The sequence below is a fragment of the Python bivittatus genome, unplaced genomic scaffold (assembly GCF_059951505.1).
Source record: "Python bivittatus isolate LINGU-HERP-01145 unplaced genomic scaffold, Pbiv_v1 ctg000590_np1212, whole genome shotgun sequence".
In the NCBI taxonomy this organism is placed as follows: domain Eukaryota; kingdom Metazoa; phylum Chordata; class Lepidosauria; order Squamata; family Pythonidae; genus Python; species Python bivittatus.
The window spans coordinates 12,474,131-12,488,248 of NW_028277086.1; the positions used below are offsets into that span (position 1 = coordinate 12,474,131).

At 41.7% G+C, this 14,118-nt stretch overlaps 1 protein-coding gene across 3 annotated transcripts in view; it reads left to right on the forward strand.

The window, feature by feature from the left end:
- The first annotated feature begins 1,188 nt into the window (after positions 1-1,188).
- The window catches only part of FBXO32 (F-box protein 32), a 28,176-nt gene continuing 15,246 nt past the window's right edge, over positions 1,189-14,118 (forward strand). For all 3 annotated transcript variants that reach the window (XR_015797562.1, XR_015797563.1, XM_007435883.4), the window contains exons 1-4: positions 1,189-1,566; positions 12,266-12,378; positions 12,901-12,950; positions 13,916-14,008. Coding sequence is in view for 1 of the 3 variants with exons in the window: in XM_007435883.4 (XP_007435945.1) it covers positions 1,448-1,566; positions 12,266-12,378; positions 12,901-12,950; positions 13,916-14,008 (375 nt within the window). In the remaining 2 variants the exon portion in view is untranslated. The remainder of the gene's footprint in view (positions 1,567-12,265; positions 12,379-12,900; positions 12,951-13,915; positions 14,009-14,118) is intronic.

The window sequence follows — 14,118 nt, forward strand, 5'->3', positions numbered from 1 at the left end:
TATGTGCCAAAATCTGTAAGCACAACATTTTACTAATCTGGAAAGCGCCGTGAAAGTTTCATTGCTGTTTTCCTTGTGGACAGTTACCAAAAACCAGAAAGATTCTCTACCCAGTCTGATGCCTAGAGGCCAAAGGGGCCTCCTCACTGCCCACCACAAAAGCTTTCACTCTTGCTTCTCATCCTTCTGAATCGTTGTCACCAGACTATAGTTTTTGGTGACCAAAACTAATAAATATAAAGAAGAAATATTATTACCTATATTTTAATTCAAATGTAAATATAAATTAAATCCATTTTAGTTTTTCTCCCTCCCTTCAAAAAAAGTCACGCTTAAAAGGCATCCAAAGTTCCTACATGGAAGAATTTCAAGGGAAATATTGTCTGGACCTTTGGGAACTCCACAATTAAGATGACACTTGTCAGATAAATACCAATTGGGAAGTTTAAGTATTTTAAAGCTGCATCACCCATACTTATTTTTGCAGATTTTGTTTATTCTCCATCCCCCATCCCAGGGTTAATAAAGAGCTCCAGATAACTGCAAGGTTTCCTCACTCTATTGCAACCTTTTGATCAGTTCTAATAAAGGCATTGCCTAGCTGGGTGGCAAGATCCAGTGGGACTTTTTTGTAAGATTGGGGATATTTGGGCTAATATTTGGATGGAAGACCATCAGGGAATCCTCCAATTGTACAGTGGTCTGGGAAACAGGGAAAAAAAGAAGAAGAACAACCTGGAAGAAAACAGGTTGTTTTCTTCCAAATGACTTATGGACCGTTGCCAAGAAAATTCCCAGGACCTGTTCCAAAAATCATTCGCAGTGGACTTAAAGGAGAGTTTACCTTTAATAAAGGTATTGTTCAACCAACTAATAACAATAATAACAGGAGCACCTTGGTGCACGACGTCTTAGGGTAGCCTCCCTTTGCTTTCGTTTTTTTTCACACTTTGCTTTGGGGGTCCTAAAAATACTGGGCCTGGGCAGCTGCGCGAGGCCCCCCTGTCAAGGCGAAAGTTTCCATTGGCAGGATTGCGCCATCAACTACCGTGGCCAAAGCAATCCCCCCCCCCCCCCCCAATCCCTCGGAGAGGCTTTCGCGGTCGCTCGCTCGGATCCCGAGAAGCAGCCATCAACAAAGCCACGTGTCCCCCCTCCCCAAGCGCGGGGCGGAGTTTGCGCGCTTCTTCCGGCAACAAAGAGGCACCAGCGGTCCCGGATAAATACAGAGGCGGCTGGAGCCCGGGCAGAGAAGCGATCGAGGGGCCTGGATGTCAAGGGACGGAGGGAAAGGAGCGTCCTAAAGATCCCAAGCGTCGAGTTCAGGCGGCATCTTCGGGGCTCCTTCTGGCCGCGGAGCCCCCGTTAGCGCTTCTGCTTTGGAGACACCCAAAGGCGCGCGCTCCTGCGCTTTTTTCCGGCGTCCTCCTCTTTCGGGCTATCCGCGATGCCTTTTCTGGGGCAGGACTGGCGATCGCCGGGGCAGAACTGGGTGAAGACGGCGGACGGCTGGACCCGGTTCCTGGACGGGAAGGACCACGGCGGCTGCGTCAACGAGCGGAACAGGTGAGGGTTGGGTCCGTGCGGAGTGGGAACCGTGGCGGGTGGTGGGCGCTCGGGGCAGGGCAGGGGAAGGGAGCGGGAACCGGGGGAGAAGCGGATCTGGGATCGGACGCGTATTTCCTAGACAGACAGACAGACAGAGTTTTGCAAATAATAGCAACCGTACCCCCGCCAACAACGCGGGATGCTTTGTCCGAGCGCACATCTGTCTGCGCCAGGCTGCAACGCTTTGTTTTTGTTCCTGGCTTGTGGCGTCCTCGCGGGCAGGCGAACGAGGCAGCGCCGCTGCGCCCGGCGCAGGACAAATGTTCGCTTCGTCCTAGTGGATAACTTCACATTTTGCCTTCGGCTTCAGAAGCACGCCACGGGGCTGGTCTGCCGGTCCAAACCGGCCTCCCCTAACCTGGCACAGCCCAGAACTTTGGGGACTACAATAACCACAATCCACTGCCCCTGCCCCTGGGCTTTTTTTTTTAAGGGGTTGGAAATGGTGAGAACTGTAACCTCAGCTCATGTCCAGAGCCAATTCAGGAAAAGATGATCTGAAATGTTTGGGGGGATGTGAGCCCAGAATAGGTTGAATCTCCAGGTACAATAATTTTGTAATATTCCTAAGCTCCAGCTGTATTGCTGGTTCACTTATATACCCTCCGAGAATAAGTCAACATTAACTAGAGCAATAGTCAAGTAATAAATGAAATAATGAGGATGGTCAGAGGCTTAGAGATGTCTCTAGAAATCCTCAGGAGACCAGAAGACATAAGATAATGCATCTAATTGTAGGCTTCCATGGACTTCAATCATTGTCATCAATTACAGTGTTCTTCTGTATTCTCTAAGCTTGAGGTGCCTGTGACCTTGTGGTTGTTCAACAAGCCGTGCCACTAATCTTTCTAAATCAGAAAGCCCCATCCATGAAAATTGTACTGCCCACAAAGTGCCATCAAATACGAGTTGTGCCCACCAGGCAAAAAAAGTTGTAGATTTCTTCCTATCACCTCCGGTCCCCTTCCATTGGTCTTATGACAGCTGTCTAGAATTTTAGTGGCTCCATGCAGATTTGTTCCTCCTGGTTGATGATCTGAAGTCCAAGACCCAACACCAGCAAGAAAACGTTTACTGAGCCATCTCTGTTGCATGACAGTGCTGTCACAAGGAACATGAGGTTCATGTTTCACTCATGAGTTCCCAGGAAGGCTGGTGTGCTGTGAAAACATGTGCATGTCCTCTTTGTTGTTATAAATGAGCTCCACCCCTTAAAAACATGACACTCTCCCTCATGGGAAACCCAGCCTATCATTATGCTTGAGAGGTGTCATCTTCAACTCCAACTCCCATAATCAGTCTGGTGGCTGGAGGTGGCGGGAATTATAGTCCAAGACTTCCTAAAAGGGACCAGGTGGTTGGGGACATTTGTGCTATAGTATATTGGATAGGCTCACCTCAGGAAACGTGTATGTTGTTTAACCTCTGAGGATCCCCCAAAAGCTAAGTGAGTTCCCAGACTGAGCTGGAAAATGAGGAGTTATCAGCATGTGGTTTAAAGATGAGACACAGGTTGGTTCCATTGGTAAGACCAACAAACAAAACAACTGGAAGATGAAATGGGCAGTAGAAATAACCTTGAAGGAGGAAGGGCTGCAATCAAGACAACAGTCAATAAAAAAAATCTGAGTCTGGGACAGAAATGTAATTTGAGAAAGCCTTCCCCAGCTCTCAGGGAGATAAAGTGGGGGGGGGGGGGACATATTCAGACTTGCAAAATTCTGTTACTTAACCTTATAATAAAAGTAGTATTAGCATTCATAACTCTGGTGTCCTAGTCTGGTCTATCTTGAAAAGCTGACAGAAGATCAGCAGAACTACAGATCTCATTGTCCACATCCAGGTCTCATTTGGCTGTGGATGATGCTGGTTGTAGGCCAATAAGCCTGGGCAGCTGTAGGCTAGGGAAGGCTGTGGAGCACCACTAATAACAACAATAACAATATACATATAACCTGGTCTGGGGTCCAGTTTGGGCAAAGTATTTTGGATTTAAACAGATGTTGGGCTGAATCCCCAGTGCTCACTTGCTTTTCACTAAATCCCACTGAGCAGGGTACAGTTTGTTTTCAGAGTAAGCAGGCATAAAATTGAACTGCCAAGACTTGGCTCACATACTTGGAAATAAAGTTCATTAAGTGTGATGGCATTTACTTCTACATAATAAATATGGTGTCTGCAAAATGCAGAAACCAGGCTATAGATCGAAACTTTATTGTGGTCAGTTTTTCAAGGGTTCATTTCTATGTCTCTTGTTCATATTTTCCAGGAAAATGCCAGTTTAAAAAAATATACGGGTTAGTTTTGCATCATAATCAGTGGGTGGTTATTGTGGTAAAATATCCATCTATAAAAGAGGGACAGAACGTCCCCAGTAGTTGAATTTTTGCTTAGCTTTGTTATCTGTTCAGTTACAAGCAATCAATACTGACAGTTAAGTGGTTTTAGAGCTCTCTTACTGAAATGTTGAACTAAACAAAATGGTCTGAATCTATTTTTAAACTCTTGAGAGCTCTGTTGCTTTAATATGTTTAGTTAACAAAAGTCTCTACAGTATTATGGCAGGGCATTCTGGTTTATTTTGCTTGGCATGCAACTGAGCGTTGGCCAGTTAAACAGTAATCTCTATTTGCGTATTAAATGCTCCTATGCATAAAGACAATAAAATTATTAAGCACTGGCCAGTCTAGTTCCAGTATCCTCTCTCTCCTACAGTGACTGTTGCATCACAAAGTAAGATATTTGCATCAGTGTCAGTCCAATGAAATGAATAGCGATTGAAAACCAGAAGAAAACAAAGCTTTCACAGAGAACTAGTTGCTTCTTCCAGAGTATTTTCAGTTTGTTTTGCTCTGACGCAGAGCTCTTCATAGCAAAATGAAAAATGAGATGGAATGAGTTTGTATGGGAGTAGGTTACATAGTGGAATGGATGAAGTCTTTTAAGGGATTAGTCCAGGACATTTTTGTTCGGGATGCTAATTTTATAAATGTTGCATTGTTTCCCCCACTCCACTTCAGAGGAAGTAGAATGTTTTGAAACTGAAATAGCAAATTAACTGCAACCTTTTTGAGGTTAGGGCTTGTGGCTGAGCATAAGAGCCCCTGAGAACATTTTTGGTAGTTCACATAAAAGTTCTTATCCTGTAAATCAGCAATTGGGCAAAACAGGTCGTGGTGGTATTTTAAATCTTTGCATTATTGCTAGTCCATCCGTATGAAATAGATTAGAAGGTCAAATTCTGACATTTCCAATTGGCACTTTTATTGTGGCCCCTGACTTTGCTCCTTCTGCCGGTTAAACGAATACTGCAGAAGATGGATAACCAATCTGATCTCACAGAAAGTACTTTTGCGTGATTAGCCGTGCTGATGTTGGTTATATGAGCGATCTCGCAGTGGAGTATAAAACTGTCTTGCTCATTCAAAACTGTGTCAGAGTCTCCTCTAGCTGGCGCATTAACTTTGTTTGCCCATAAAGATTTTAATCCAGGCATATGTTAAGTCAGCCCGTTTTCCTTTCTTCATAATTTGAATCAGCTCTGAAGGGTCAACAGAATTCTGAGGATTTTCAGCAGCTGGCATAAAACATCTGTCTATAACAGCTCCAGCTCAAGATTTTGGAGCAAAATGCCCTGAATAGTTTTTTTTTCATTTTGAGCAGACTTATCATTGTCAAGCAAGGCAAGTAGGGGGGATGTTACTTGTCTGCAAAAATCCAGGTGTCCACAAGATGGCAAGAAAGAGTTACAGAAAATGCCATCCAGTGGTAGCCCAGTTGTTTATAGACTAGAGATACAACAGGAGCTTATTTTGTTCCTATCACTACTTGCTTGTTCAGGGAATTCATAAAATAGGCAGTGAGAGTACAGTGGGTGAGCAGGAAGACTGGAGTTCCTATCTGAATGTATTCATTAACATGTCCCCAGTGATGCTGACTTCTGGCCTGACCTAGACTTTTTGAAATTCATCAGCTCTAGTGGCATTTCAGGATGGTACTTTTAACATGTTCCAGAGCCCATCACATGATGTTGGGCAATATAGTGCCATTGAATCATCCAAGCAGGTGACCTTTCAATGTCCTAGTAACATGGCCCTGTAAACAAAGATTCAGTTTCAGCTGAAGATAAGGAGTAAGATGGTTTCTGGGGGGGAGGCATGATGCCTCCTTAGATAACATTTAGACAGTGCTGTTCTTCTAGGATTCAAATGGCAGCTACTCTTGTTCATGGCTTTCATCGCTGCATTACCGGTTACTATCTCAGGCAATATATAGATAGGTCAACTTGTGTAGATACATCAGAATATTCCTGGATATTCTGTATTCTCTAAGCACTTGTCCATGTTCTTCCTGAAAATGATGCATTTTTGGACTGGCTAGGGTCAAACTGCAAAATGCCTATAGAAATCCAATTCCATCTTCACATCAGTAGCATGAACAGAATATTTGATCATTTGATGATATATTCCCTTCCTTTCTTTTACAATTATTGAGACAGAGGACTTGGAAATCAATTAAGGCGCCAAATTTGATTGATGGGTGATTATCAAGACAGTCATGTATGGAATAAAGCCCATAGGAATGAATTTGACAATTGTATATTGTGGGATGAGGGTGGGGGACAAACGCTTTTGCCTTGGCATATCCATCAGTACAAGTATTCACTGCTACATATATTATACTTTTACCTTCCAATTGATTATAATCAGTATTATACTGTATGTGTTTCCTAAGAAGAGCTGGATTTTCTAATCAATACATTAAGCAGATTTATATATAATTCTGAAGGACAACTATATGTTCTAGAGGACAAAAGGTGAAAGCCTACCATCTTTAAACCCTGGGAAATCTTGTCTGGCACCTTACTCCAAACATATTTGGCTGCTAAAGTGTGTCTCCACACCACATTTCATGTTTACTTTTTGCAATTTGAAGGAACTTTGTTGTTGTTCAAAGAGAAAATGAGTTGTTCATGTTCCTTGTGAGCCCACACAGGATATCCAGTTTTGAATTTGCATGGCTATTTCAGCATACAGATACTCTGAGCAAGAATCTTTCCTGAGCTTTGATCAGATTTTGAAATGGAACAGTTTCACATATAAATACAAATATTAATTTGCAGATATTTGTGTCTTGGACTTTGTCTTAAGAAATGCCACCTCACATCATTGCCAAGAAGGCCCCAGAACTCAGTTTTATAGAAAATCTCTTTCTTCTTGCAATCTCGTCCCCATTTCCTTTCATGAAGGAACTGTCTAAAGCAGTGTTTCTCAACCTTGGCAGCTTGAAGATGTGTGGGGTTCAACTCCCAGAATTCCCCAGCTAGCCTTGCTGGCTGGGGATTTCTGGGAGTTGAAGCCCACACATCTTCAAGTTGCCAAGGTTGAGAAACACTGGTCTAAAGACTTTCAGGGAATTTGAGAAGAAAGATGTCTAATTCTGTTCTCTTAAATATAAACATTGGTCATGTGTTCTGTTTTTCTGCGCAAGAGAAGAGTGACAAATGACCAAGTTTACTGTACCATGTAGGTCAAATCACTCTTATTCTTGGTTGTAGTTTTAGACGTCCTAGAATGAGATTGAATACAAATCCATAAATTGTCCATGAGGTTCAACAACAGAGCTGCCTGTCTAAAAATGACTGTGAATAGGATCTTGTTACAAATGTAAGCAGGAACGTGATATCTTTGTGTAGCACAAGCTATGGATGATCTGTTGGGGTTTTTTTTAGGGAAGCACTTAAAATGTTAACAGCTTTGGCACTCTAATTGGAATGATAAAACAGACGTCAATGTAAATAAGAATGCTTCGTGTATAGGGCTAAACAGTTATAAATAGAATTTTCACAAAGTTAGCCTGAGAATATAGTTTTATTTCAGTTAGCCTGAAATAAAAGTCATCCTGGGAGTGATAGATGTGCATACTTCTGCATTTTGTGATGATTATTGCAATACCATAGATCAATCAGTTTGCACGCTATGATTTCCATGAACTGAATAGATCCTCCATCTTTGCCTCTGTACTTCTCGGTAGAAAGGCAGTAGAAAATAGAAGTCTAAGTCAAATATAACTAAAACAAGAACAGGATAGCATACTAACAATATAGGAAGCTCTCTTAATATAAGATTCGGAGATTCGGATCAATGATTCATCTATCTATTGTTTACCCTTTAATGACTTCAAACAGCAGCTTTTCAATCCTACTCTGAGCTGCTGGAGAATGATCTTCTTCCACGCAAACATCCACAGAGTTTTATCTATGGTATTGTAGATGCTATAGTGAAGTGTGTTGGACAGGCAGGAGAAAGAGAAATCTCAGATCCATATTAAGCCAGATGTGCATTTCTACTTGTGTTAGCAGATTATTCTAAGGTATGACTTGTGGCATGGAACAGGTCAATAGTCCTGACCTCTGCACCTCCTTTTTGTACCCACAGATCCCCAGCCATGGGGTAAGGAAAACACACTTCTTCATTTAGTTCCCCATGCTGGCTGGGGAATTCTGGGAGTTGAAGTCCACACATCTTCAAGTTGCCAAGGTTGAGAAACACTGCTCCAGAGGCTTTATGGACACACGTTATGAGACCTCAGTCACTGCAGTGAAGGAGGCTCTGAGAGAACCTGTTGGGACTGTTGGAGGGAACTGATTTTTTCATTATATAGAAAATGTGATGCCCTTAAATGCATAATATAATGTGAGCAAGAATTAGAAGGTTATCAATATAACATTTACATTGCTTGGCAGGGTGAGAAAGACAATCAAGCTAGTGTAAGTTGTTTTATCTTGGCGTGGCAAACAGTTTGTTGACTCTTGCTCTTCTTAACTTACACTAGGCTTAAGGAATGGAAAGATTTTTAGGAGTGATAAATTAAGACATTTTATATATGTAGTTGTTGGGAGGTACACAGGGAAATGACAAGATTCAAGGTTGGGGAAAGCTGATAGAATTCCTGGATCTTCATTCTTCCTGGATGTGTAGACGGGTTTAGTTCCACATTGCTTTCGCCGATCATCCTGCTTGCAAACTGCTATTATTTTTAGCCCTTCAAAGTCTGAATTGCAGTTTGTAAATACATGAGACATGAGCGTAACAGTGCCTGAAGGTATCAGCAATATGTCCTAGATGTGACACAAGCAGGAAGTTGTGACATCAAATGAGCAAGAGGTGGTTAGTGGAAGGGCAAGAGTATTACACAAAGGTCATGGGCCTTGTTGTGCAATTCCTTTTTAATGATTGTTATGGTTGCAGAAATGGGATTGCCTAACCGTTCAATTCTTTGGTTGAGAAAATGGCAGCTGTATCTTGTACCAGGAAGTATCCTCTTCTGGATGAGGCATTTTCTGGAACTGCTTTGTGGTTCAAATTATTTATAACTAGCCTTAAAAAAACCCTAGATAATTATTTAATTTCTTTCCCTTCCCGATTGCAATGAACCATGTAATAATGCGACGTCAAAGTCAGAATGGTGATGATGCAAAAACCAGGGAACTGAGTAGGTGGACTATGTATTCTACTTATTTACAAAAGAAGCTGTTGGATCCCTTATAATTGAAGTTTGAATATATTCCATGGGCTGCCCTTGATCTGGTTGCTGTACTAGTGCCAGGATATTTAGACCAAGGATGGAGAACAACTCTGAGGTCCTCCACAAGGATTCTTCTCCCTCCTTCAACTTTGACTCCTCTGGACTTTCATAGAGCAATAGTATAGTTGGGTAGCACTTATGCATTTGATCACTGCAGTGGTGGGGCTAGAAGAACAGTGTAACTAGACAAGCCTATGGGGCTTACATGAACCTGCAAAGCTGCCTGTTGCTGTCTGGGTTCACACAACACATTTAACCAGGTCAGTTAAAGAGCTGGGGACTACATCTGCAGTTTTAACCAAGGCTAGTTTCTGGTGGCTTACTGTGTTGTACAAACTCAGCCCATTGGGTTAGTTTATGGTTCAGTGTATTGTATTGATGCAGAAACTGGGTTATCTCAGTAACCCAGTTTCAGCCAAGTTGTGCAGACCAGTCACTGAGTCAGTTCATGGGGCCACCAAAATCAGTATTGTTTATTCTGACTGATAATGCTCAGCTGTCATACCACCTAGCAGAACTTGGCTGACTCTGAAAAAAGCAAATTATGGTCAACCCTGGTTAGCACTTGCAAGGGAGACCAGTAGGAGATCCCAGGTAAGATGAGAAGTTGAAAAAACATCCCAGAAGGTGGTGATGGTGTACTGTTACCAAACCAACTACTGTATGTGGACATGTCCATTAAGTAATCAGGAGCCAAGCTTGTCTTGGGGCAATCTTTATGTTTTTCAGAGGGGGCTTCTTAAGGTTTCAGACATTTCAGTGTAGCCTAAGAATGCTGAGGACTGAACAAGTTGCTTCTGTTTGCAAAACATGTGCTATATTACTGAGCTGTAACTCCTCTGTCTTCCAAATATTTGGGTGGTAAGGTAAAAGCCAGAGGAAGATGCTTCTCTATCAATGGCACCTTAGTACAGAACAGGCCTGCTTTCCTGTCCAACAGTCAATATATACTCATTTATTTATTGAAAATCAGATCTTTTTTATTGCATATTGGACATGATTCTCAATGTGTGCAGGGTCTAGATATCCAACTTTCAAGCCTTTAAAGGATTTAATCATCTAAAATAGGAGTGGGGAAAAGAAAGGGAGGAGAAGCAAAGTTTGGGAAGACAGAATGTGGCAGATGCTATTAGTGTAGGCATAAAGTTTGATTGCAGTTGGGGATAAAGATTAAGAGAGTAAGCCAAATGTCATGCTTAAAAGATGAGCTTCGAGGAAAGAGAGGAGGGAAGAGAAAGAGGTGCAACATATAATTGTTGAAGAAAGAACTCCTGTGCTTAAAGGAAGGAAGACAGAACCAATAAAAGTCGTGTTAAGGAAAACTTGGCTCACCAAGAAAGATCAGAGACCATAAACAAGAAGGAATGATGTAAACAAATCCTTCTTAATCACCTTTGCATGATAAATTGGGACTATGAAGATAAAACCAAACTATAAAATGCATTTCAGATAAAAATAGCATATAAATATGTAAACAACTCTAAAAAAATCTTAGAACCAATCATTAGCTATTTGGCACTTTCTGGATGTATTGGATTACAATCCCCATTACCTTCAGCCAACACACACCTAGAGGGCATCAGGTTTGATGAAGACTACTGAAAACCACTGGTATCCAATAAAGGAATTGAATTTTTTGGGGCGGGGGGGCTTCAATTTCAGTGGGACCTTGTGCCTTTGAGTTAGTGTTCACTCCTGGAGTTTCCTTGGCAACATTTTCATCAGTGGTTGGCCACTGCTTGCTTTCTAGGGCTGAGTGAGAATGAACGACCCAGACTCACTCAGTTGGCTAAGTGAACCTAAGGGGGGACTAGAACATTCATTTTTCCAGTTTCTACCTTAATGCTTTAAACTACTACTCTAAACTGGGTCTCATCAATGGGGCCTAAGTAGAATGAATATAGAGAAGATCCAGTCCTGTACTTTGATCTGGAACAGAAAGGCAATCAGCGGGAGAAGGAAAGAATCTTAACTACCCTGGGCATGGAATTTTAGAGGAAGGGGCCATCACTGATGAAAGTTTGCAGCTATGGGGTGCCCACCTGAAAATCTTAAGATGTGAGGGTTTATACATGGAGGAATGTATAAATTGGGAGTAAAAACATAGAATAAGAGTAGTCCTCTGATCAGGTCATGGACCATCTTTTTTTCTCAGAGGGGCTTATCAACTACTTCTGGAGTGTTCCATCTCCTAGGAATGGAGATGTAACGCTCACCTGCCATGGTTCCCCTGCAACTGGTATTTAGAGGCATGCTGCCCCCAAGCTAGAAACAACACTTTCTTCTTGACAAGCCCTTGAAAGACCTGTCCTCCATAAGTGTATCTAATCCTCTTTTAAGGCCACCCAAGTTGGTGGTCATTATAGAATATATTGAAAAGATGCTTCCTTGGGTAATTCCAAGTTCAATTTTTTAAAAATGGAGTGGGAACTCCATGGACTGCATGCAGCCTTCAATCCAGTTTCATGTGGGGATATGCAAAGAGAAGTGGGAACAATAAACTTGGATCCAGTGGGTAGGAAAAGCTAACTGCCCATCTAATTTTTTTCTAGTCTACATTTTAAGGCAAGACCTTCCTGTTTTTTTACAATACTCCTCTCCCCACATTTTTATGCTGGCTAGTCCAGGGATGTCCAAAGGGTATGGTAAAAAAAAGTCAAGATGGCAGCCAGAGCACTGTGATCAAAGCTCTACTTGTTTTTTATCTGCAATTGCACTGTAGTGGCTTCCATCTGACCATACTTTGTGGACAGCCCTACTGGTTATGAAGGAGGGGAGTATGTGCAATTCTGTAATGTTGCCATCATCCACCCATCACTGTTTCTGGCTCCACTCACCATTATTAATGGTTCCCAACTAACCTTCCTGTGGGTTAGCCACTATTTCTAGGAAAAAGAGATTCCTCTGCTCTGTTTGAAGAGGCTGCCAGCCAGGGCAGTTTTGGGGCATGCATAAACTTAACTGTTTATGTTTCTACTCCAATTCCTTTTTAGGAAGGAGTGGGGGGAATGGTAATGCAGATTGCATAAGAGATTCAAGTTCCTTTCCCCTTTTCTTGTGTCATTCCCAGTTACTGCTGGAAAGAGGAGTACAACAAGGAGAACATCTTCAACAACTTGAATTGTGATGTTGCTGCAAAAAAACGAAAGAAGGACCAGCTGAACAATAAGACCAGGATTCAGTGTAAGACATTGGCTATAGAAAAACATTAGAACACCAAATTAACAACAGACAACTTTAACTGGAGGGAGAACTAAACAAAACCCCATATTTCTCACACCATTAAATGAATTCTGCAACTCTTCCAGAAGCCTCTGGAGAGATTTTGCACCCGGATTTTGACCTTAACCAGAGAACTTGGATTCATTGCAATGCGAAGACTGATGACTTGGATTTTAAACTTTGCTCCATGTGCAATGTCTTTGCATTGACATTGTGGTCATTTGTGCTTGGCAGAGAGGAGGTTTCCCCCCTCTTCCCCACCAGTGAACTGATTTCAACTTTTCCACCCATCCTTTTCCACCCCTGAATGTTTGAACTGGAGTTTTTATACATAGTTGGTTCTTAAACACTATCCGGGGGGGGGGGGGGGGGAGGGGAGTGTTCATAAAAGTCAAGATGTAACTGAAGGGCTAACCATAATTTCTGAAAACAAAGTAGTAATGTCTACATGATTTTAAATAAAATGTATTTTTGGTTGAACAGATTTTCATCAGGAAAAATGGATTTATGTACACAAGGGAAGTACCAAAGAAGTGAGTATCTGTTATTATTTTAAACAGTACAGTTTTGCCTAAAATATCCCACCTGTGACTGCTTCCATCAAAAGTAGCTTAAAACGGTGAATAAATTACCTTGACAATATTGTAATATGTGAATATTTTGCTAAAAATACTGTTTTTTTACTGGATGAACTTCTCATTCAGTAGAATGATACAGTATAACATTTTAAACCAGTGTTTCTCATCCTCAGCAACTTTAAGATGTGAGGACTTCAACTCCCACAATTCCCCAACTGCCTGGGGAATTCTGGGAGTTGAAGTCCCTACTTCTTAAAGTTGCTGAGATTGAGAAACATTGCTTTAGATGTATTCATTCAAATTAAAAGTGAGAAAGAGCAGACCTACTTCATCTAAGGGAATGGGATAAACTTTTGGTGATCGTGAAAGCTCCCCAGATCACGACTGCTCAAAACTGATGGCAAAGTTTCCTGCAATGGTGAGGTGGGAACCATGTCAACTCTATCATAGGCATAACAAACACATTTAAAAAATTATCTCCCCTGAGCCCAAGGAAACAAATGGAAAATCTTGGTCCTGACCATTTGTTTAATTTGGACTTGTCCACTTTGCCTCAGGACTACTTTTATGGGCATTTGATTATGCAATATAATATAAAATTAAAGCATCATGTCTGCACCACTATAGTTCTTAGCCCTGCAAAGAAAGGATGTGCCATGCAGGTTGGTGATAAGCAGATTCAGGCCAAGAGGATCTCTAGAAGAAAAGAAGATTCCATTCTTCCCCTACACATTGCTGCATTGGAAAGCCCCTGTTAGTATTTGCTTCAGTGAAAATGGAGATCCTGATTATCTCTCAGCCTTGAAATCCATGAGACTAAAAATTGTCCTACAGATCTAGTTCCAGACCATCAACCTTGGTTCTAATGAGAATCATGAATACAAAGAAATCACTCATGTGTTTCATCCTCTCGCTCTTAGCGCCATGGCTATTGCACCCTGGGAGAAGCTTTCAATAGGCTGGACTTCTCTAATGCTATTCTGGACTCCAGAAGGTTCAACTATGTTGTACGGGTGAGTGTCAAGGGTTGGTTTAACCCATTGAAGCAGTTCATTCAGATGTTGTTGTTGTTTTTCCCACAGAAAATTCACAGATTAGAGTACTGTAAAATAAAATTAAATAT